The 24,108-nt window shown below is 48.5% G+C and overlaps 2 protein-coding genes across 4 annotated transcripts in view; one reads left to right on the plus strand and one right to left on the minus strand.

Annotated features, from left to right (window-relative positions):
- PARP12 (poly(ADP-ribose) polymerase family member 12) overlaps window positions 1-10,948 on the plus strand; it is a 39,240-nt gene extending 28,292 nt beyond the window's left edge. Inside the window, exons 9-12 of the mRNA XM_032275633.1 lie at window positions 5,880-5,955; window positions 7,202-7,332; window positions 8,253-8,404; window positions 9,813-10,948. Coding sequence (XP_032131524.1) covers window positions 5,880-5,955; window positions 7,202-7,332; window positions 8,253-8,404; window positions 9,813-10,138 — 685 coding nt within the window. The 3' untranslated portion in view covers window positions 10,139-10,948. The remainder of the gene's footprint in view (window positions 1-5,879; window positions 5,956-7,201; window positions 7,333-8,252; window positions 8,405-9,812) is intronic.
- Window positions 10,949-14,320: 3,372 nt separating this feature from the next.
- The window catches only part of TBXAS1 (thromboxane A synthase 1), a 179,599-nt gene continuing 169,811 nt past the window's right edge, over window positions 14,321-24,108 (minus strand). For 2 of the 3 annotated variants that reach the window (XM_032275635.1, XM_032275637.1), the window contains 3 exons: window positions 18,426-18,563; window positions 16,793-16,955; window positions 14,321-14,588 (listed from right to left, as the gene is read on the minus strand). In XM_032275635.1, the coding sequence (XP_032131526.1) occupies window positions 14,514-14,588; window positions 16,793-16,955; window positions 18,426-18,563 (376 nt within the window). In that variant the 3' untranslated portion in view covers window positions 14,321-14,513. Of the gene's footprint in view, window positions 14,589-16,792; window positions 16,956-17,001; window positions 17,833-18,040; window positions 18,044-18,425; window positions 18,564-24,108 lie in introns of those variants that run through there. The other variant, XM_032275636.1, reaches the window with a different exon arrangement.

Genomic DNA, 24,108 nt, shown 5'->3' on the forward strand with positions numbered 1-24,108 from the left:
AGGCGAGTCTAGACTTGAAGCCAACCCATCAGTTTGTCTTTTCCATGAAATCATTGAGTCATAGACTAGAATTTTTTAAACGTTGAAATAATGAAATAATGATGGAAGTACACCATTGGAAACCCATGTAATTCAGTATTTGAATATCATAGAATACCAAAATTCTAAGAACAGATATTGCAGTCACTAATGGGCAAGCTTTATCAGGGTGAGTTTCAGTCACAAGATGGCTGCCAGGAGTCACCAGGTTAGCCTGTGGCCTGTCAGCCCCTTGGAGGGAAGAAAGAAACCTCTATCACAGATGAGGGGAAATTCTTGTGCTTTGCACTGATCAGACCCAAACTCAACCACTGGCGTTATTTTAGGCTTGGGGAGGTGGGATGGGATTGGAGCTGAGAGGAAGGGGTCAGTGCTCTCCAAACCACACAGCCATATGGTGGGAGAAGGTGGCCTGCGTGGTCGAGAGGGACCACAGTGCCCATACAGCTTGGGTTTGTTACAGCCAGTGCTGGGACTTTAAGCAATGTTGCTGCTAGCTGACTTTGTTACACCTTCTGTTCGCTTGAGAGGTCTGACTTGCGTTTATTTTATGGAGAATTCACAGTATCTCTGTTGGTTCTTTTGTGAAGCATGCAAAGGTCATTTTTAAAAGAGTTTGGTACAAGATAGAGGAGAAAGGTGTTACCAGTCCACGGAACTGCCTTGTGAGTCAGACCTAGCAAAGTAATTTCCTGGGAATGTGCCTTAGTTTTTTCCTTTTTAAATTAAAATTTATTTTTGGGCTGGGTGCAGTGACACATCTGTAATCCCAACAGTTTGAGAGGCTGAGGAGGGTAGATTGCCTGAGCCCAGACTGGGCAACATGGCGAGACACCATCTCTATAAAAAATACAAAAATTACCCAGGTGTGGTGGCATGCGCATGTAGTTCCAGCTACTCAGGAGGCTGAGGTGGGAGGGACACCTGAGCCCAGGGAGGTAGAGACTGTAGTGAGCTGAGATCATGCCACTGCACTCCAGCCTGGGTGACACAGTGAGACCCTGTCTCAAAAATAATAATAATTATTATTACTGTTTTTGACTGTGTAAAACCTTTGTGATTAAAAGTCAAAACTATGTAAAATGGATCCTCAGTAGTTTGTAACTTCTCCCCTGTTCTGTCTACCCTGTTCCCACTGTGGGTAGCATTAATTTCTGGTTTCTCTGAAAAAATAAGCACTTGCATACACATATGTAAAAGTATTTTCTTCTCTTCTTTTCTTGCACAAAAGGGAACATGCTATGTATACTGTTCTATACCTTTTTTGTTTCACTTAAAAATAGATCCTGATAATCACTTTGTTTCAATTCACTAACTTCCTCAATCTGTTTCTTCCTTATTGGTTCTCCATAATATGTATGTGTCATCATTTATTTAATATGTCCCTTTTCATGGGTGTTTCTGTTGTTTTCAGTCTTTTGCTCTTACAAAACAGAGTGCTGTGATGAACCATTTGATGTTGTGCTGTTTCAAATTGTGGAGGTATGGCTGGGCGCAGTGGTGCACACCTGTAATCCCAGCACTTTGGGAGGCCAAGATGGAAGGATCGCTTGAGCCCAGGAGTTTGAGACCAACCTGGGCAACATAGTGAGACCTCATCTCTATTTTTTTGTTTAAATAAAACAAATTTTGGAGGTAGACTATTAGGTCAGAGTCCTAGAAAGTAAAGCAAGTTCCTTTCCATGGGCTGGAATCATTGTGTACACCCACCAGGATGCATGAGACGTCAGAGTGAGTTGTCAAGCTCTTGGGCTTTTGCAGTTCTCAGGGGTCAAAGACAGATCAGTGGACCTCATTTTACTTTCTCTTAGAAGTGAGGTTGAATATTATTTCTAACATGTAAGTACTATTTTCACTTCTTTTTCTGTGGACTGTTGGTCTTTTTTATCCACTTCTCTATCAACTTTCTGGTATTTTTCTTAAATATCAAGAGCCTTTTATCTATTAGACATCTTGGCCCTCGTTTTGTTATATAAATGGCAAATATTTTCTCTTAGCTTGTTGTTTGCCTTTTGACTTTGCCTATGAAGTATTTTACCATAAAGATATATTTCTTATTCTTATTTTAGTTAAATGTACCAGTCTCTTATTGATTCTGGATTTGGAATTCTGGTTGATTATGACCCTCCTATTTCTGGAAGTCATATTTTATTCTTTTCTATCCAGAGCCTACCCTAGACAAGGTTTGGAAAAGTCTGTTTTCTGAGAGTAGATCTCTCTTCTTGTCATTCTAATTTAGTTTTCAGGGGGCCACAAGAAGATGCCAAATGTCCAAACTAAAAGTGATTCAGACTAAGATATGAGTAATTCAGAGTCTCCTCCTCTCACTCCTGTAAGCAGAGTGTCACACATTGTTCACACAGAGTAAGTGTTCAGTTCTTCCCTCCAACCCGTGTGCCAGCAGCTGGTGGTCATTAACTCCAGTAAGGAAGTCTGCTTGGGTCTGCATGGCCAACGGGGAATCTGAGGGTAGATCGCTTTCAGAAACAACTTTTCTATTTACACAGTTAATGGAGTCTTAAAATGTGATATCCGTATTCAGAAGTTATAATACAGGAGTGTCATGTAAAAATTATTTGTTTACAAATAAATATCCTGGGTCACTCTGTCACCCAGGATGGAATGTAGTGGTGTGATCACAGCTCACTGCAACATTCCACCTCAGCCTTCCAAGTAGCTGGGACCACAGGCATATGCCACCATACCCAGCTAATTTTATTTTCTATAGATACAAGATTTCACCATGTTGCCCATCCTCCATAAAAATGTTTCATTCATGTGATTAGGTCTTATTTTTTCTTTTCTTACCTTCATATATATATATTTTAAGGCTATGGTAGGAACTACATGTTCTTCACTTATGTGCAAGTAAATCAGTATCTTTGCCCTCCTATCTTTTCTTCCATTTGCCTTCCTTTCAACATTTTTAAAAATTATTATTTTTAAATTGTACTTTAGGCTCTGGGGTACATGTGCAGATCATGCAGGATTGTTGTATAGATACATACATGACAAGGTGGTTTGCTGCTTCCATCCCCCCATCACCTATATCTGGCATTTCTCCCCATGTTATCCCTCCCCACCCTTCCACCCCCTGCTGCCCCTCCCCTAGACGCCCCCAACAGACCCCAGTGTGTGATACTCCCCTCCCTGTGTCCATGTGTTCTCATGTTCAACACCTACCTATAAGTGAGAACATGCAGTGTTTGATTTTCTGTTCTTGTGTCATTTTGCTGAGAATGATGGTTTCCACATTCATCCATGTCTCTACAAAGGACACGAGCTCATCATTTTTTATGGCTTCATAGTATTCCATGGTGTATATGTGCCACATTTTCTTCATCCAGTCTATCATTGACGGGCATTTGGGTTGGTTCCAGGTCTTTGCTATTGTAAACAGTGCCACAATGAACATACGTATGCATGTGTCTTTGTAATAGAATGATTTATACTCCTTTGAGTATATACCGAGTAATGGGATTGCTGAGTCAAATGGAATTTCTATTTCTAGATCCTTGAGGAATCGCCCGTCTTCCACAATGGTTGAACTAATTTATACTCCCACCTACAGTGTAAAAGTGTTGCTATTTCTCCACATCCTCTCAACATTTTTTAAACCTCAAGAGGCATTGTTATTTTATACTCTGAAGGTTTCTTTAAATTTACTCAGAATTTTACCACTTTGTCCTTTCAGATTACCTTAGATCAGGGTTGTCCAATCTTTTGGCTTCCCTGGGCCACATTAGAAGAAAAATAATTGGACCACACATAAAGTACACTACCACTAAAGATAGCTGAGCTTAAAAAAAAATGTCATGTTTTAAGAAAGTTTACAGATTTGTGTTGGGTTGCATTCAGAGCTGCCCTAGGTCACATGCAGTCTACGGGTTGCAGGTTGGACAAACCTGCCTTTGATGAAGATTTGTTGGAAAACTCTGTTTTTGGTTTGTCTTAATATTTATTTATTTATTTTGAGATGGAGTCTCACTCTGTTGCCCAGGCTGGAGTGCAGTGGCTTTTCTTGACTCACTGCAACCTCTGCCTCCTGAGTTCAAGCAATTCTCCTGTCTCAGCCTTGTGAGTAGTTGGAACTGCAGGCGTGTACCACTGTGCCCGGCTAATTTTTGTATTTTTAGTGGAGATGGGGTTTCATGATATTGGTCAGGTTGGTTTTGAACTCCTGATCTTAAATGATCTGCCCACTTTGGCCTCCCAAAGTGCTGGGATTACAGGCGTGGGTCACTGCCCCTGGCCAATAGGTATTTATTTTTCCCTGAATCTTCAAAGACATTTTCACTGGGTATAGAATTTTGGGTTGTAGAGATTTTCCAGTGGAAGCCAGAAGACAGTGGAGTCCTGTTGGTCTAATGGGTCCTTCTTCGACAGTAATCACTCTTTTTTCCTTTGGCTGCTTTTAAGAGCTTCTGCTTGTCTTGAGTTATGCATCCTCACTAAAGTGTGTCTAGGTATGTGCTTTTATTGATCATGGTTGAGATTCTTTGGGCTTCTTAAGCTGTGGATTGGTGCATCTCAGTTCTTTTTGAAAATCACCTCCACTCTGTTCTCTTTCCTTCCTAGAGCTTCCCTTAGGTTCTGATCATATTCCAGTGGGACCTTCTCACTGTTCTCCATGTCTCAACCTCTTTCCCACATTTTCCCTTTCCTTGTTGCTGTAGGTCACATTCTGGACAATTTGATTTCACATACCTTTCAGCTCACTGAATTCTCTCTCCAGCTGGTTTAATCTGCTGGATTAAGCCTGTCCATTGCACTTTTGTTATTAGGATTATACTTATCATTTCTGTAAGTTCTATATGGTTCTTTTTTAGATCTTCCAGGTCTTTTTATAGTTTCCTGTTCCTTGCATATATTTTTAAAGTTTGTGTCTTTTTTTTCTTTAAACATAGGAAGAATAATTGTTTTGTAATCTGTCTGATAATTGCAGCATCTTAAGTCTTCATGGGTCTGTTTTTGGCTGATTCTTGCTGGTAGGACCTTGCTTTGTTATTTTTGAACTGTGCGGTTTTCCTGGGAAAGTTATTTGTGGGAGTTCTTTGAGGCTTAGGATGAAGGTATCTGTCTCATGCCAGCAGAAACAGAAGGTAGGTCTATTTAGAAAGAACAGTGTGTTCTGAAACTTAATAGGAATGCTTCGTAGTTACAGTTTCACAGCCCTTGTTCCTGAACCCTTGAGCCATATGTCTTTTGAACTGCTTTTATTTATTTTTAGAAAGGTAATGTGATGCCTGTGTCATGTGACACTCTGTATTTTAGCACATTAGTATTTCTGCAGTAAAAAATATGCATAGTCAGTTTAAGGACAGATACAGACCACAATGGACTCTTACTAAGTCAAATTTCTACTGCCAAATGAGTTTTAACATCACTTTTATGTTTTTTAAAAATTGTTTTATTTCATTTTTTCCCCTGCTTTTCCTGAGCTATATAAAACAAGCTTTAAAATGTTAATTGTATCTCATTGAGGCCTTAAAAATGTCTTTAGAGCTCTTAGACTTTCAGAATTGTGGGTCAACGTTTATGGCCCTGTGTGTGCTCCTTTAACCATGCACGCGCTCCATCCCTTTTCTCCCTTTTGCGTGGTAGTTGGGACACAGGTGAGAAATAGATGTCTCAGGACTGTTTGGAGTTTGCTACGTAGGCAAAGATGAAAGTGCTCTCATGTTGTGAATATTGTGTGAACGTGCTTCCTTGCCTTCTACCTGCTCCTAAAATATGAGATGCTGAGACTCAAGACTGACATTGGCTAGCAGAGACCACCTCTGGTAGATTTGCTTTGTATAAGAATAAAATGTCTATGTGTTTTTGTTTACATTTTGTAGCAATACCAAGTTTCCAGGCCCAAAGAACATCCCAGACTATTGGGACTCCTCTGCTCTGCCAGACCCAGGCTTTCAGGTAGGCAACACATGTGACTGGGGCTGGACAAGAAGGTGTTCTGTGGAGGTGGGTACATGTGAGCAGACTATGCTGTTCCTCAACACTGAAGAAGCTGTAAGGCTGGGGCTCACTGGGGCAGGCAGGAGGGCAGTGACAGATGTGGGCTTTATTTTTGTTTTTGCTTTTTTTTTTCAGAGCGTTTTTTTTTTTTTTTAAACCACCCAGGAGATGACTGTAACTCTGAGGGAGGGGATGTCTTGTGGAGGGAGGAGGATGAGATGTGAAATTTGCTGGAAAGGGCAGAAATAAGGAGCTTATGGGCTGGGCTTAACCAATAAATTCCAATTTTACTAAGCAAGAAAAGGAAAAGAAGCCCAGGGGAGGACCTGAGTCGGATGGACATTTCGGGGGCGGGGGGGTTACTGTCAGAAGGGAAGGCATTTATGACTAGCAGACAGGAGAATGGACAGTCAATTCAGCAGCTTGTTGAGGGGCTCTAACCAGTGGGGACTGTGCTGAGTACAGGAGAATAAGCAGACTCACATCTGATGCTGCCCGTCTGCGTGAGGCACCTGGGCTGACGGCTGCCGGGCACTGTTCAACTCAGCTTCATAACATGATGGTCCCTGTCCTGGGAGAACTTATTGAGCTTGTACAAGGCACATGCAGATGCCAACCGTGTAGGCCAGAAGTGCTAAGGACCTGAATGGGTCAGACATGTTTGTCCATTCAACAACTCTGTGGTCCTTAGACCATGTAGTCCAACCTGTGTCTTCGGCCTGTGTGGGACAAAAAGGGCAGGGACAACCAGGGGATACCCAGGACAGTGGCTTAAGCATCACATGTCTGTACTTTAGATTGGTTTCACAGTGATAAGGAGGGAAGTGACTACCATCTGCAAACATAGTAAATCCTCCACATCATCAACAGGTTCTTGGAAACTGACTTAACGTGAAACAACATACTGTCTAATGAAACCAACTTCCCATGTGCTAATTGACATAAACAAGAATTAAGTTCCTATGGCATGCAGTTTGTTGTTTTACTTAAAGTTGCAGTTTCCAAGAACCTATCAACGACGTTCCATGAGGACTCATTGTCTCCTGTTCCTGGAGAGACCACATCATCGGGGGAGATGGGAATGGGCCATTGTTGTCTGGGCATTTGTGCTTCTGCAGTTCTAGTATTTAAAGAAGCCTTGGGAAGGGGTTGAGTTCTATTCTGCACTTTGGCGATAATGCATTAAAAACATTTCCCCTTGCAGAAGATCACCCTTAGTTCTTCCTCGGAAGAGTATCAGAAGGTCTGGAACCTCTTTAACTGCACACTGCCTTTCTACTTTGTTCAGAAGATTGAGCGAGTGCAGAACCTGGCTCTCTGGGAAGTCTACCAGTGGTGCGTTGGGGCTTGCTCTTGGTGGGCTGGTGGCTCTGTGCCTTCACACCGCTGGCTGCTTGCCACATGTGGCCTGGGCCTCCAGGAAAAGCAGAGTAGCAGTTAGGGCTGCGGTGTGCTGGGAGCTGTGTGTCTGCGTCCTTCATCTGTTCCCCCAGGGCAATGTGGTGGCACATTCCATTGTAGAGATGAGGGCACTGAGGCTTCCCGGAGCATACCACCTAATCCTGTTCATGAGCGGTGGCAAAGCCAGCACTCTCCCTTGTCCATTCTGCCTTCCCAGAGACCAATGGGCAGGGTTGGTACAGCCCGCCACACACTTATCCCCAGGAACATAAGGCTGTGGCTGGAGATCAGGGGCCTCAGGTTCATACATGAGGACTGGCTGGTCCTTGGGCACCCAATCACTTGTCTGTGTGGGGAGGAGTCCCACAACAGGTCACCAGGCAGGCTGGGCCTTGCTGACCTATCCCTACATGGGGTTGGGGCAGTGTGCACTCTGTGCACAGTTATGAAGCCTGGGAACAAGAGAGGGGAGAAGGACGGGTCCCCTGACCAGCATCTTCAAAACTCTCCTACAGCGTCCCAGGGCTCAGCTCCACCCAGGAGCAAGGTGGGGGTGGGGTTGGGAGAAATGGTGCCCGCTTTCCAAGGGCTGCTCTGCTTTTGGAGTTGAGGGAGCCGCAGCAGTCTGAAGCTGTGGAGGGAAGGTTTTCACCCAGCTCCCACGATCCCCCTTCTTTCCCACCCCCTGGCTTATGGCTGGAACCTCACAGGCTTAGCCAGGGTAGCCTGTGACCTGTGTCTCTTGGTCTCAGGACACTTGGAATTTTGGAAAAATATGTTTTTTTTGGCATCAGTCCAGCTGTATTTGGTGGCTGGCACACTCTGCCCCAGCACACATTCTTCTGCAATTCTAGGCAAAAAGGACAGATGCAGAAGCAGAACGGAGGGAAGGCTGTGGACGAGCGGCAGCTGTTCCACGGCACCAGTGCCATGTTCGTGGACGCCATCTGCCAGCAGAACTTTGACTGGCGGGTCTGTGGTCTTCACGGCACTTCTTACGGCAAGGGTAAGGCAAAACCGGCCTCCACCAGCAGAACCCATGTAGCTTTGCCCCTGCCTGGGAACAGACTGAGAGGGCATAAGGGGACCAGCCTGAGTTGATGAGCAGGTTCAAACTCCATGCGTGGTGGTACCTGCGCATGGCTACCAGCCGCACCTTTGGTGTCGCTCCTCCGGGCACTGCCAGGAGCTTGACCTCAGGTGTGGGCAGGGTGGCCTGCGTAGGCTGGGGTGTTGCTTCCGTGTGGAGCAGAGGCCCTGGGAGATGGTGACAGAGATGGGAGAGAAGAGGGGATACCTTCCCAGCCCTGATCAACTCCCTGACTGTGCGTTTACTATTGATTTCCTTAGAATAGAAACCAGAAACCCTCAGAGATACTCATGTAAACTTGTATTCTAGCTATCATGTGAGTGATCTGAGTGTTTTCTTGTCGCTTAGTTATTTTTAAATTTTCCAAAGGAAGTTTTAAAATATTATTTCTTTGAAAATAATTCCAAATTCAAGAACGTTGCAAGAATAATATTAAGCTGTGGGGTAAATTTTACCTGGATTCATTGGTTTTAACATGTTGCCACTTCTCTCTCTCTCTGTCTCGGAACCATTTTCAGGTAGGTGGCATATATTGTCTCCTTTCACCCTTTAACATATCCCAAGAACAGAACATTATCTTCTGGAAGCACCATATGCTTACCAAGTTGAGAACATTTTCTGCACTTTGACGATAATGCGTTAAAAATATTTGCCCCTTGCAGAAGATCACCCTTAGTTCTTCCTTGGAAGAGTATCAGAAGGTTCTCTTCTGATGTTCCATGTTCCAGCAGCCCACGTTCCAGGCTCATCAGTTCTTTGTCAGTCAGTTTCCGTCTGATGTAACAAAGCTGTTGAGTCAAGATGGACAGCAGCCAGTGGTAGACTTGTGAATTCAAATGTATAGGTGACAGCTTCCACCTCAGGTTCCCATTTGACAGGGCTCATAATTCTATGCATTGTGCTGCCAGAGTCTACAGACTGCTTTCATATATGGGATCTCATTTATTGTCCATGCCAACCCTGCAAGGTTGGGCTGAACATCCCCATTTTATGCCTGAGGAAACTGAGGTTTGACAGATTAAGTAGTGATGTGTCTAGAGGCCTTTAGGTTTTGTGGGGCAGATCTGGAACTTGAAAGGAGTTTGCTGTCTCAGTTTGGCAACTCCTCAGATCCTGCCACTCAGAAGGGTGTTGGTGTCATTGATGCATATGTCTTCATGAGGGAGAGTGGAGACATGGCATGGACGGAAGGCGGGAGATGCGGGGGGCGGAAGAGAGGCCTCTGGTGTTGCATGTCACCAGGACGCTGTCCGCAGTGGGTTGACCCTTCCTGGCTGCGGGCCCTTGCACCAGGCACCCAGCTGAACCCTCACTATCATTTCAGGAAGCTACTTTGCCCGCGATGCTGCGTATTCTCACCACTACAGCAAATCCGACACGCAGACCCACACGATGTTCCTGGCCCGGGTGCTGGTGGGCGAGTTCGTCAGGGGCAATGCCTCCTTTGTCCGCCCCCCAAACAAGGAGGGCCAGAGCAATGCCTTCTACGATAGCTGCGTGAACAGCGTATCCGACCCCTCTATCTTCGTGATCTTTGAGAAGCACCAGGTCTACCCAGAGTATCTCATCCAGTACACCACCTCCTCTAAGCCCTCGGTCACGCCCTCCATCCTGATGGCCTTGGGTTCCCTGTTCAGCAGCCGGCAGTGAGCGTACCGGCATGTTCCGGGCCTTTCGCCTGCTCTGCCTTGAAATGGTTGTTTGGGCCTTTCTTTTTCTTTTTAAACAGGAAACTTTTAATGAACTATTCGTTTAACATTGACTTCTCAATGAAGTTACGTTCTTAATCTCTTGCTAATAATGATTTTTACTTTTAAGTCACTTTTGGGCTCACTAGTTGACTAACCAGAAGTGATTCTAGTCGAGTCCAGTTTTGATTTTTAATAATGTTGTTGAAGTTTTATTTTTTACTCTTTGTGGACTTTGCTGCTTATTGGCACCAGGCAGAGTTTCTAGACACAATTTTATGGGTTTGTTTTAATTTTAAGAATGTGTCTCTGCAATGATTCAGATTTTCAGTCTCATGGCATCTTAGTTTTACTTTTTATCAGAATGACATAGTAGCCACCAGTGGAGGACAGCCAGGGGCAGCACAGTCACTTCTGCCTGTTGCCCTGGCACCAACCCAGGCAGCTCTGCTGTGGCTTCTCCTGGGCATTAGTTGGCCTGTGTCACATTGTCAGAACAGGTGGCTGCTGTGTGGTGCCATCAAGTCCCTGGTAGTTCCTCTTGTCCTGGTAGGGTCACCCATTGCCCAAGGAAGCCCATCTACCTGGCAGGTGACTTGGAGGAGTAGCTTCCCTGAGGACCCTTAGGCTTGGCCTGTGAGTGTCCAAATCCACGACTCCTAAGCACCCTGGACACCCTCCAAGTGTGGGTTTTAACATCCCTGTGAGATTGAATACCTGTGCCACAAATGTCGCAAAGAGTATGGAAATAAAAGAATATTTATCTGCAGTGGATGAAGACTGAAGCTCGTTTTTCTGTGTCTATTGAGCACCTGCTGGGTGCCAGGAGTTTTTCTGAGAGTCAGGGATTGCCTTTGTTCATTTGGGCCACTATAACATAACACCATTGACTGGTGGCTTATGAACAGCAGATGTTTATCTCCTAGGTTTAGAGCCAGAAAGTCCAACCTCCTGTTTCCACATAGATTCAGTGTCTTCCCACTGTAACCCCACACGGTGGAAGGGCCTCTTTTAGAAGGCACTGAATCCTATTCGTGAGGGCTCTGGCCTGATAGTCTAATCACCCCTACTTTTAAATATCATCACCTCAGGGGTGAGGATTTCAACATTGGAATTTTGGGGGTGGCAGAGCTCATGTCGCTGGGCGTGGTGAGCTATGTGTGGATTTATTGTGAAGACAATGAAGTTGAAGATTCAGCCCCTCACTTGCTGGAGCCCCTCCCCAGGCTCCAGCAATATGGTCACATGGTTGTAGGTTTTGATAACATTTGCAAATGTTACATATCTTTATTCTCTTTCCTTCAATTCATACATTTCAGGCCCCATAAGACCCAGGTTCACCATTGAGCAGTGTACTGTGCATGTGGAGAGTGTGTTGTGTGTGTTCCCCACACGTGGCAGTTTACAAGAGCCTCCCTTACTGGGCATTGGCTAGTTCTGGTCCTGCTGGCAGAGGGGCTGGCAGGGCCGCTGGTGTCACCAGGCGGTCAGCCCTCCCGACTCGGTCCTCACTGCCTGCTTCTTGTCCAGCCTCCACTTTCCTGAGGACATGTGCCTACTGGTGACTTGCTGCTCAGGCTTCAGTTGGCTTGCCTGTATTTCTCAGGTCCAAGGTGAGTGAATCCATTTTTCCATCTTTGGAGTGATCTGAAACCTTACACAGGCAAGTGCAATCAGGCCGGAGGAGAGCCAGGTTAAATGACCAGAGAAACAGCAAGGACAGCACAGCTTCACCCACCAGCTGGGTCAGCCACATGGTTGCCTGTGGTATGATTTTCAGATCCTCTCCAAATTTCCCTCACAGCCTGACTGATCCTGCCATTTCACTCATTGCTTCTTCATTAAGTCATTGGTCCTGCTATGGTGCAGTTGGGCAGGGGGCAAAAAGCTGTCAGAGAAAACCATTAAATCAGTTACATGTCTGTTGTTAAGGTCTCACATGTTAGTGAGCTGATTCTATGCTTCCGAACCATCTGGGAGCTGGGGAGACTCGGCGAACAGAACTCATTTATTGCGGGTGTAGATGGGGAGAGTGGCCAGAAGGATCCAGTGGGAGGTGCTCAAATGCTCCAGAAAAGTCCACTGAGCTGTGAAGACTGCGGTAGCCATGACTGGATGACCTGGGAGAAAGCAGGTTAGGAAGAGCAACTCCTTACATCAGCAGTTCTAGGGAGAGTGGGAGCCACGTGGCCAGATTGCCTGATGATGGGGTTGGGGCTGTTCCTACCGGTGCAGAAGGGGTGGGCATTGTGATGGGAAGGGGTTGAAACGACTGTGACTCTCAAGATGTTTGTTGCCAGGAGGTGGTAGGGTCCGGGACATGGGTGTGAGTGTGTGGGATTGGCCGGAATTTTTGTGAGGACCTGTAACCAAGTGTTCCAGGTTCTTGGCTTCCCCTGCCCCAGGAATCGGGGAAGAGGCCTGGAGGTATGGTGGGCTCATTCAAGTAAATATCGGACCCAAAGAGTTTTGCAGAAAAGCACTTTATTAGGCAGAGAGAGAGAGAGAGAGAGAGAGAGAGAGAGCGCGAGAGCGCGCGCGAGAGAGAGCGAGCGCAAGAGCGCTCCCACGCTGTCGTGGGAGGGGATCCAGAGATGGAGTCTGCACAGGTGAGGGGCAGGGAGTCTTTTAATCTGGGAGTTATTCCCGCCCCATTCAAGTTCTTGTACCACGAGAGGAGTTCCTTCAAACTTCCGCTGGAGGGAGTGATCTTGACTTTGATATCAGATTGGCTGCCAGGCTCACCATCCTCCCATAGCTTTTCGTTTGTCTTTTTAAACAAAGGGAGCTCACCTGGGCAGTCTACCTTTCCCACACTCGTGAAAGTTAGACAAAGGACTCTAGGCTCCCGGATGGAGATGTGAAAGAAGGCAGGTTGGGCATGTCGCTGGGAGATTTCTGCTTATGAAACCATGCCCCTCGTAGGCCTGGGAAGATAATACAATCCCTCAGACCCAGTTGGGAATCTAGCAAGGATTTTTTGGAGGACCAGGCAATGCAGTTCCCTGCCCTGTGATAGCTGGTGTTGGACATGAACAGTGGGATTTAAGCAGAGGTGGGGTTGGTGGGTTCACACAGTAGAATAGGACCAGAGTCCAGTGACCTCAGCACATGAGGAAGCCTCTACCACTATGTCTGAAGGTGGTGACCGCCTGAGCTGGGAAATTGAGGGAAGCCAAATGGAGCTGATGGGCTGGGGGTGGGGGCAGAGGGCCCAAGGGTGGGCTTAGGTTGTGGGGCTGTGCTCCAAGCAGGGAGCTGAGTGCTCCATTGGGCCTGTCTGCAGGCTGAGGTTCTATGATGGCAGTGGCCGTGGAGAGGTCAGGGACTGTGGGACGGGATGGGGAGGACCAAACAGTGGAGGCAGTGTTCTCAGCAGTGAATATGTGGAAACCCAGCCTGCCAGCTCTCCTACAATGGCCTGAAGTTTCTAAAGGTGGGTCGCCAGAGTCGGTGTCACCTAAAGGCCTTATGGATTTCTACAAGATCATTCTCTATACAACATTCAGCCCCTTACACCTGCTCAGGTGTCAACTAGAAGAGAAAGAGGTCTTTGATTGGGGCCAGCCTCCTTATTTTACAGAAGAGGCCCCTGAGGCACAGGGAGGTGAGGCTGCTCTTCCCCAGCAACCGCGAGTGCACAGCCTCTGGTGTCAGAGCTTGAGATTCACCTTGCAACTGCTTCATTGAATGTGAGCTGCTTAGCAATACAGTAATTATTTTTACAAAAAATTCCCTCTATATTTTGATTCTTTGATCAAAATGAAGATACGGTGTTCTTAAAAAGTATATCATTTTTCAGACTCATTTTTCTGTCAATTGAAACGTTACTATAAAGTTGGTACTACCCTACCTAGGAAAATCAAAGCATAATAAAGCTTTGGAGCCACTTTTGAGGTTAAGCTTCTGATAAATGTCATTCTCTAAAACTCCACATTGCACAAGAAGCTGGAAGAGCCACTAGCTGGTGCCATCTGGACAGGCTTACCTGGGTGTCCTCCTGTGCCCTGTGCCATGGATTCCTTTCAGCATGAGCCTGGGACTTCCTTTAAAATCTCACATTCTCGGTTGTTTTGTCAAAACTACATTTTCACTTATCAGCAATCCTTCATTTAGAGAGTCAGATCACTGATGCAAACCCCACTGGCAATGTCAAAACCAAGTGCAACAAACGTTTATTAGGCATTTAGGAAATGTTACAGAGATGACTTATTTTATCCTTGCATGCCAGGACTCTCTCAATCACTTCAGTGACATTTTCCCAAAAATCTGAATTTCCACACTCAGGAGATTTTTTGAATTTGGGGGTACCCTCTCTCCCCTGGCGGCCTTCTGTGTCAGCGGGGTACAATCTTGATATAAACACCATTTTTTGGACCTAGGGCAGATTTGGATTCTAGCTGCAGTGGTACCTAAAATAGAGAAAATTAAAATATTTGTCAAAGAGATAGTAGTGTCTCACTGTACTCATGAAGACTTGGAGGTTCAGGAAGGCCAAGTCCCTTGTCCAAGGTCACACAAGAAGAAAGCAGAGAGCAAAGCCCCAAACCTATCTTCCAGTGACTCTAGCCATCCCTGCTGATCCTCATCTCACTCCCCAGTCCTGGCCAGTAACTGAGCAATGCCCTCTGGCCAAGGGGCTTTGGGGAGAGCAGCTTCATTCTGTTCTGCTCATGCGTGCTGTGGTCTGGCCTCACTGACATCCAGAAAGTTTTCTTATGTCCACCTTAAAAGGCAGAGCCGGCGGTGGACTGGGGGCTTCAAAGAAAAGCCAAAGGATTGCCCAAGAAGTAGGGCTTCCCCTGGAGCTGAGTGAAATGATGACCCAATGGCTAATGCAAGCCTTCACAGCTGTCTTCCAGGGCTTGGGCCTGCACTTGTCTCCCGTGGGAACCACAGCCCTCAAAGGCACCTGAAAAAGCTGCAGTTCGCAGCACGTGTCTGAGCAGACGTGGACCAATGGGGAGCCCTCTCGGAGTGGGAAGTTGTGGTGGGGAATGCAGAATGGGCTCAGCCTTGTCTCGAATTCAGAATGCATTCTCCCTGGATCCAGCAGGCTCTGGGACTCATGGCTGGTTCTTAAGCCAGGGAGTGCCAGGCCTAAATGTTTTAGGAGACTGGTCTGGCTGCTGTACTGTACCTCGAGATCATGGGGAAGGGAGTCAAGCCCCGCACACGTGGAAGTCCCGAGGCTGTGGGGGCTGCTCCCCCGTCTGCCCCTTGACCTCACTTGGTTTGGCTGATGCTGCCGATCTGCCCCTCCCTCTCTCCAGCCCAGAGTGTGTGGACGAGTTCACTTTCAGTACCTCAGACTGTTTCCTCCAACCAAGCTCATGATTCCTCCAGGACCAGCAGCCGGTCCCAGGTTCTCTGTCAGAGGCACTGCCTGTCTCAATCTAGAATTGTCGCTGTCACTGTGTCCTTATGCTTTCCTATGCCCACCTCTCCAGGTCTGCAGCTGAACAGAGGGTTCTGGGTGGCAGGACCAGCATGATAGATGCAGGGGACAGCAATGGTCAGGATGGGCAGGGAATAGCCAACGCTGTGCAGAGACGCAGCCGGACGTCAGGAAGGAAGGAGGACTTGGGAGTGAACAGGATCTGGGTCAGGACCTCCGTTTCTTTAATCTCTGGCTGCTCATCCATTTGTTCATTAATGTTTGTTGAATGAATAAGTGAGCACCTGCCATGCGCACGGCATCAAGCTAGATGCTGGAAAGTCCAATAATGAATATGACAGGCTGGGTCCCTGCCATCATGAAGCCTGCAGTCTAACTGTGCGTCCTTAGGCAAGTTATTTAACCTCTCTGAGCTTTGGTTCTTCATCTGAAGAATGGGAATATTAACACCTACTCTGTAGGATTGCTGTCAGCGTGAGGTGGGGGGCTTATAAGCTCCCGACCTACTGTAGAGGAACTGGTCTGCTGGTTCTGGAGTGTGTGATGGGTGGGGGAAACAGGGCTGGAAAGTGGGTGGGGCCGCATTTCAGCCCTCTGGGTGAGGACAGGGTCTGTGCACCAGTTGAGGACCTCAGGAATGAACGCCTGTGGTGTTGGGAAGAATCTGTGTCTCCACCTGTGAGAGGGACCAGGCTGATGCCATGGGGACACTTGAGTGCACGAGGGGGGAAGGCAAAGCTGGGGGCACCCTTCAAGGAGCTGAAACCCCTCAGCTTCCCCTCCAAGCACACAGCACCTTACTCGGTCAGGAGGGGCCAGAGGATGTGTCCCCAGCTTCTGCAGGACAAGCCATGCACCCCCCCCCCCGCAAAGATAGGCACATGTCACAACTGCAGATGCCATTGTCTGTGTGCTCTTGGAAAGAGGGAAGAGCTACAGCAAGGTGAGGTCCAGCCCTGATGTGCAGAGAGCCATAATAACGATGGTCAGCATGTGCTCGGGTTAGTGCGCCAGGGCTTATCTGTGCTGTGTGAACTCACTGAATCCTCACAGGATGTCGAGAGGCAGAGGGTATTATTATCATCCCTGATTTACAGATTAATAAACTGAGGCCAAGGTAGGTTAAGAAGCTCGCCCAAGCTCATGGAGGAAGAGCTCTGGTGCAGAGAACTGGGGTGCCCCCACCCCCACCCCGCTCCCGGGGCAGTGGGGCCTCACCTGGGTCTCAGGGCAGGCTTGGAACCGGAACTTGTGCAGCACGTGGAGCAGTGTCAGCTTGACTTCCAGCAGCCCGAGCCGCACCCCGAGGCAGCTGCGTGGACCGGCCCCAAAGGGCAGGTACGTGAAGGGCCGGTGCTGCTGCCGGGCCTCAGCTGTAAACCTGCAGGTCCGTGTGGTCAGGGCTGGCCCAGAACACCCGCTCCCTCCCCTCTGCAGCCCTGTGCTCCAGCTGAGCCACCCCTGCATCTGAGACAAGGATGTCCCGAAGGCTCTGGGAGCTGGTGGCTGCTCATTCCTGATCCTCAGTCCCGCTCTGCTCCTGTCCGCCTGTCTTCCTGCACAGCCCCGGCAGAGCTGAATTCACAGAATCACCTGCAATGTCCACAGCGCCCTCCCTGCCTCTCCTTAGGAATTCAGTGCGTGGGTAATAAGCCCACAGACTTACCGCCACCCACAATTAGAGTCAAAACACAGCATCCCTGAACCACAGGGCTCGGCAATCACAGCCCTCACCTGGGCCCATGGCACCACCTCCCCTCCCACAGGATGACTCAGCCACCACCTGCTTACTTCCTTGGCAGGGTACCAGGCACCTCTACACCTCCCCAGCCCTCCCTGGGGGCCATGACCTGCTTGCTTGTCCTGCTGGTCTCGAGCCACACTGGCAGTGCCTCCCCAGCCCACACTTGCTTGACAGGCCCCAGCACTGGAAACTTGACCCATTGGGAGCTGCAGTACCCGGACGGCTGGAGGCCTTTCCTCGGAACTGCTGAATCTCCCACCAAATAGCGCATTTGCCTGCAGCGTGTGGCCCATGACAATGAAGCTAGATGGCACTCACTCTTCTGTAAGAGTGAGCTCACTTCTTACTGCCTCTGGGCTTTATCGTGAGGCTGTAAGCCCTGTAGCTGCGGCGTGTTCAGGAGTTGCTGACTGTGGAATATTATCTGCATAGATCCCATTGCTCACACTTTCCCAGTGGCTGGGTTGTAGAGTTGGGCTGAGTTCACTTGGAGCCATGAAAGGTGAAAACACAACTGGTGCCGGTCCAGCCCTTCCCTTGCCAGATCTCACACACAGGGGATATTGACTGGTTCTGATGAGGACGAGGGTGTGGCCACCTGCTCAGATGTTTCCAACCACAGAGCCCAGAAATGAAATGAGACAATGAACCGAAGCCAGGCGTTGGAAGGAGGGGACCCAGGTCAACCAGCGGACCCCATGAGCTTAGATTCACGGAGACACTGGCTGAAGCTGTTGTTTTGGCATAGCTGCCCATTTTTAAAACAGGAAATGATGCTCTGTTACTTTCCAGTGCAGACCTGAAATACAATCCTGTACCCCATGTCCTGGCTTGAATGAATGGGAGACAATCATTTGAAACTGCCTTGTTCCTTGCATGCAGGGCTGCTGAAATGCTCAATCTCTGGATTCACTTTGGAACTTAAAAAACGGTATAATTATTTCCTTTAGAAATCATGCCTTGCAAACATCTATCTGAATTCCCATAACTTTTGACTACCAGGAACAATGTTGCTAAGTCTGTATCTCTGGCTGCTGCCTCCACTGGTAAATTTCGGCCCCACACACTCACATCCCTTCAGAGCTTTTTAATGGGGGCAGCACTCACCGTTCAGGGTCAAAGGTCTCAGGGCTTGGCCAGTGCTCTGGGTCATGGTGCAGGGCACCCACGGCCACCTCCAGCACGGCACCTGCCGGGATGTGCTGCCCCAGCACCTCGCAGTCCTGAGCTGCCTCCCGTGTGAACCTGAGGGAAACACCAAATGCGGGCGAGGGGTGGCTGGAGGGTTGCAGAGTAGAGACAAGCAGCAGAGCCCGGCGTGGCTGGGCAGGCGGAGTCTGAGTGTGAAGGAGAACAGCGGCAGGCAGCACAGTGTGTGGAATGAGGCTGGGGGACAGAGGACCCCCTGCTCAGCCCCCTTCCCAGGGTAACCAAGCCCCCACCCATTAGCCCTCACTGCCTAGGAACCTGAAGCCCTCAGGCTAGGCTCGCTTGGTCCTTGATGAAAATTCACTCATCCATCCCTTCATGCATCCATTTGTCAAGCACTGAAGGGCCCCTCTTGTGCCCTGTGTTGGGGTGCAAAGTGCTTTGGAAGGATGACTTTCATAGTGGGGACTTGGAGGGTCATTCCTGGGCCACAGCTCAACCTATCTTCCCATCCACAGTCAAGCCTCTTAAAACTGCTCTCACTCACCCTGTCACTCCCTCTGCTCCCATTTCACTGTCTAGCCCCGCTGCCTGGCATCTGTCCCCTCCCTCTCGTGAGTGGTCCCCATGCCAAGATCCCCAAAGACCATTCATGGGCACGACTGATGAATACCCCTCAGTCATCATCTGCCTTGGTTTGTTTGTGTCATTGACTGTCTTCCTCCTGCATGTTTCTTTGTTTTTTCTGTCTTCATTTGGAAATAATTCCGAACTTACAGAAAAGTTGAAGAATAGCACCTAAGGTACCCGTGTATCATTTACCCAGATTCACCTGCTGTTCATGCTGTGTCCTCCCCCTCCTCCTTCTTCCTTTTTCTTCCTCCTCCTCTTCCTTTTTTTTTTTCGAGACAGGGCTTGCTCTGTCACCCAGACTAGAGTACTAGAGTGCAGTGGCCCGATCTCGGCTCACTGCAACCTCTGCCTCCCAGGTTAAAGTGATTCTCCTGCCTCAGCCTCCCTGGTAGCTGGGATTATAGATGCCCGCCACCACGCCTAGCTAATATTTGTATTTTTAGTAGAGACAGGGTTTTACTATCTTGGCCAGGCTGGTCTCAAACTCCTGACCTCGTGATCCACTCGCCTCAGCCTCCCAAAGTCCTGGGATTACAGGTGTGAGCCACCGTGCCCGGCCCCTTTCCTTGATTTCTAATAACATTATTTGTGTGGGTTTCCTCTTCCATCACTGGCGCTCCTTCTCCCTCTCATTGGCAGGCTCTTCTGAATCCTCTTAAATCCTGGTGCTTCCCAGGGATTTTGTCCCCACTCCCAGATTCGACTTCCATTATCTCCTAAGCCTCCTACATCAGCCCCAGCCTGAACCCCAGGTTCTAATTTCTGCCCACAGACCCAGCCTCTCCCCTGGACGGTCCACAGGATCCTCGAAAGTTGGCCTGAGCAGCAGCAGATTGTCAGAATCTTCTCCTCCTTCTGTTTCACACACAGACTTGAGCCAGCCGAAACCGGAAGCCACCCTGGACTCCTCCCTCCCCTGTCTGCAGATTCATCAGAAGATGAATATGGTGCCATCTCCATGTTTTACTGCCTTTCAGGGTTCTCCTTAATTGAGATTCTCGTCTCTCCTTGACCTCTTTCCAATCCAGTCTTCTCATGACAACCAGAGCCGTGTCTCTGACACGTAGTTTTGTCTGCTTCTTCCCGAGGACGGCTGCCGAGGACAGGGCTCTGGAGCTGGGGCAAGTCCCAGGTGCTTGAGGCTTTGTGGCCCCAGAGCTGAGGCTGGAGTTGCAATTAGTTGGTGAAACCTGTCGCTGAAAGTCAAAAGGGAATCAACGGGTGAAGTGAAGCCATGAGTCGGAGAAGGCAGCAGACCAGACACCAGGAAGACGGGCAGTGACTTGTGATGCACAGTAAGAGGTAGTTTAGGACCAGGGTTTGAGATTAAGGCCACGAGCAGGTCAGGGGTGTCGGAGGCTGCTGGCGTTAATGCTGTCTTCAGCTTTGTCTGGTCAAGCTGCATTCAGAGCTGAGCATCGGGCCGGTGTTCAGGGCTCCTGGTGCTGTGAGATCACACCCCAATCTGAGTGCTGAAGTCCCTGTAGCTTCTGAAACATCTGACCCACCTTCCAGTCCCCCAGCTCGGGTCTCTTCCGTGAGGTCTGCCTGTGAGAGCTGTTCCCAGTTCCTGGGAGAGTTCTACCTTCCTCACCTCACCCGTTTCTTACAACGAACACCTGTGACTGCAGAAACACAGCGAATCTCTCTCTTGCAACGTGAAAACCTGGCATGGCTCTGTTAAGCTTGTGCCTTGTTGATTACGGCCTCGCAGGACGCCCTGGGAAACAAGTCTGCCTGGAACCACGCAACTCACCTCTTGGGCTGAGCCTTGGGACCACCTGTGTCAGGGACTTCCTCTCTGCTCCAGAAAACTCTTGCCAAGGAAGATAAGCCGCTGAACCAAGAAATTACTTCACTGTTGGCTTCAGGAAATGAATGCAAACCGATTTGTCTGGGCAAACCGCTTTCCTATCAGGATAATGGTTCACTTGCTTGAGCAAACGGTTCGCTTACCAGACAGCAGTCTTACCTGTCAGAACTCCCTTCAACTCACCTGCCTGTATCCACCCATTCCTAAATTGATATGTCACATGCCCAATTTCAAACATTCCTTGCCATGAAAGGTCTGCCTTCAACCTCTGTAGCCCAAACTCCAAACCTTCTAAGTGTCCTTTCCTGATCTGCTGGCTTTGAGTTCCTGTTAAACAAATGTGCTGTCACCCTTCAGACCTACATGCAACCTTCTAGAAACAAAATTCGAGGTGCAGAGCTGAAGAACTGCTCTCTTCCTGAACTTGGGTAGACTTTTGGACTTTGAGTGTCGAGTACATGCTCTCGAGAGTTCTGGTCGTGGCCGGGTGCGGTGGCTCACGCCTGTAATCACCTTAGGAGGCGGAGGTGGGTGGATCACATGAAGTCAGTCAGAGTTTGAGACCAGCCTGGCCAACATGGTGAAACCCTGTCTCTACTAAAAATACAAAAATTAGCCAGGCATGGTGTCATGCGCCTGTAGTCCCAGCTACTCAGGAGGCTGAGGCATGAGAGTTGCTTGAGGCAGGGAGGCAGAGGTTGCAGTGAGCCAAGATTGCGCCACTGCACACCTGAGTGATACAGTGAGACTCTGTCTCAAAAAAAAAAAAAGTTCTGGTTACAGTTGATTTGGGATTTTAAAGGACGAGATAGATCGTTTTAGGTCACAGGCAGAATTACAACCCCAGCTTTTCTTCATCACCTCTCCGCACCTCTCAGCCCACACCCTCCCCAGTTACTTCTGTGACTAACGGTTTCCATTGAGAAGTTTCTCTCTGACTTCAGCATTATCCCACTTCAGCAGATCTGGCTCACAGCAAGAAAACAAAGCCCCGCTTCCTGCCTCCTACCTTCCAGACTTCCGGCCATTTCCTATCCCAGGTAACATGCGGCTTGGGAGGAGACACCAGTCATAGCCTCCGTCCAGGCTGGGCCTCGAGATACCCTCCCTATGTTGCAAGGGTCTGTTTCCCTAATGCATCCTGCACACGGGCTCCCACTCCTGTACCACCCCCACGTGGCTGGAACCCATGAACAATCTTCTGAGTCTTAAGTCCTTCTCACAGGACACGAGAGCATCAAACCACCCATCAGCTGCCATGAGAATTCTGGAATCTTTCAACACCAGAATTGGTCCTGGTGAGGCTGGATTTATTTAGTTACTTATGTGCTGACCTGTTTATTATTTCATTGTGGTAAAATAGATATCGCATAAAATGTACCATTTGAACTGATTTTAAGTGTGCGGCTCTGTGGTGTCACTACATTCATTGGGCAACCATCACCGCCATCCAGTTCCAGAACTTTCTCCTCTTCCCCCACTGGAATTCTGTATCTAAGCACTAACTCCCTCCCCTCCCCTCCCTGGTCCCTGGCAGACAGCCTTCTAGTTTCTCTTTGTGGATTTGGCTTGCTGAGTGATTCCTGGTGAGGGAAGGAAATTTGGGTTTGAAAATCTGTTCCCTGTATGTCCCTACCGATAGCTTCTCCTCCCAGAGAGGAGAATATTTGATCAGCTTGTTCGTTTTGCCCAAGAGCAATCGCACAATTTCATTTATGCTTCACTTGTAAAGGGTAGTCTATCTATGCTTACATATGAATGTAACATTTCTAGAAGAATACTTCATTTCTATCTTTCTCTTCTCTAGGGGATGGGACTGGGATGAAGATGGCAGGGGGCCTTTTAAAAATTTTTATTCTTCTGCATTGTTTAGGAGACTTTTTTTTTTTTTTTTTTTTGAGACAGAGTCTCACTCTGTCACCAGGCTGGAGTGCAGTGGCATAATCTCGGCTCACTGCAACCTCCGCCTCCCGGGTTCAGGCAATTCTCCTGGCCCAGCCTCCCGAGTAGCTGGGATTACACGTGTGCACCACCACGCCCAGCTAATTTTTGTAGTTTTAGAAGAGACGGAGTTTCACCATGTTGGCCAGGCTAGTCTCAAACTCCTTAAGTGATGTGCCTGCCTCAGCCTCCCAAAGTGCTGGGATTACAGGTGTGAGCCACTGCACCTGGCTGGGATTTTTTTTTTTTTAAGTATAAACATGCTATTTTGGCAATATAAATAATTAAAAATTAAAAATAATTCTATGCTGGATTTTACTTCAAGCTGTAGGATTGGACTTGCCTAAATATGCTAGAGGAAATGCAATGACTACAGTAATTACTGTTACGTCCTGCTCCTGCCCATGAAAGATTGAGAGTAGCTTGTGGCTCCTTGCCGCCCTGTCTCTCTATTATGAGCCTTTCATGTAACAGAGAGGAACAGAAAAAGGCCAGGGCTGTGGGAACCCATGGAGATCCTAAGCTGCTAATGCAATTATATGTGCTTGGAGCCGTTAGCAAGCACCAGCGCTGAAACAGGGCAGGCAGCTGGGGGTTGCGTCTGCACCCCAAGTTCCAGAGGGGCCAGACGAGGCTGTTCCCTGGCACCCTGCTTTTTCATCTTACAACCTGGACCTGGAGGCAGATAGGGCCTTCCCTTCCCTGTAGACTGAGCCACGTAAGAGACCAGCAGAGGCTTCGGAACCGCAGCGCACGGCTGCCCAGAGTCGCCTCAGTGGCGCTCAGACAGGCTGCTGTGTTTCCCACGAGGGCCATTCTGATTTTCCTCTATGAGTAAGTCTAAGTTGTGTCAGCACCTGGGAAAAGTCAACATGCTTTTGGAGATGAAATAAACAAAAAGGCTCACTACTCCCTACATTCACCCCCAAATCCTTTGAGCAGAAGCAGATGGTCCGCTGGTCTACGTGAGGATTGCGACACCTTTCCTCTCTCCTATCAGAAGAAAAGCTGGGAGAGCTGATAGAGCAAAAAATGCAGGTGGGGCAGGTGTAGAGGTGTGGGGTGTGGGGCAGGTGTGGAGGTGTGGGGCAGGTGTGGGGTGTGGGGCAGGTGTGGAGGTGTGGGGTGTGGGGCAGGTGTGGGGTGTGGGGCAGGTGTGGGGCAGGTGTGGAGGTGTGGGGCGGGTGTGGAGGTGTGGGGCAGGAGTGGAGGTGTGCGGTGTGGGACGGGTGTGGAGGTGTGGGACGGGTGTGG

Source organism: Sapajus apella, unplaced genomic scaffold, assembly GCF_009761245.1.
Source record: "Sapajus apella isolate SASKATOON/1434 unplaced genomic scaffold, GSC_monkey_1.0 scaffold7, whole genome shotgun sequence".
NCBI lineage: Eukaryota > Metazoa > Chordata > Mammalia > Primates > Cebidae > Sapajus > Sapajus apella.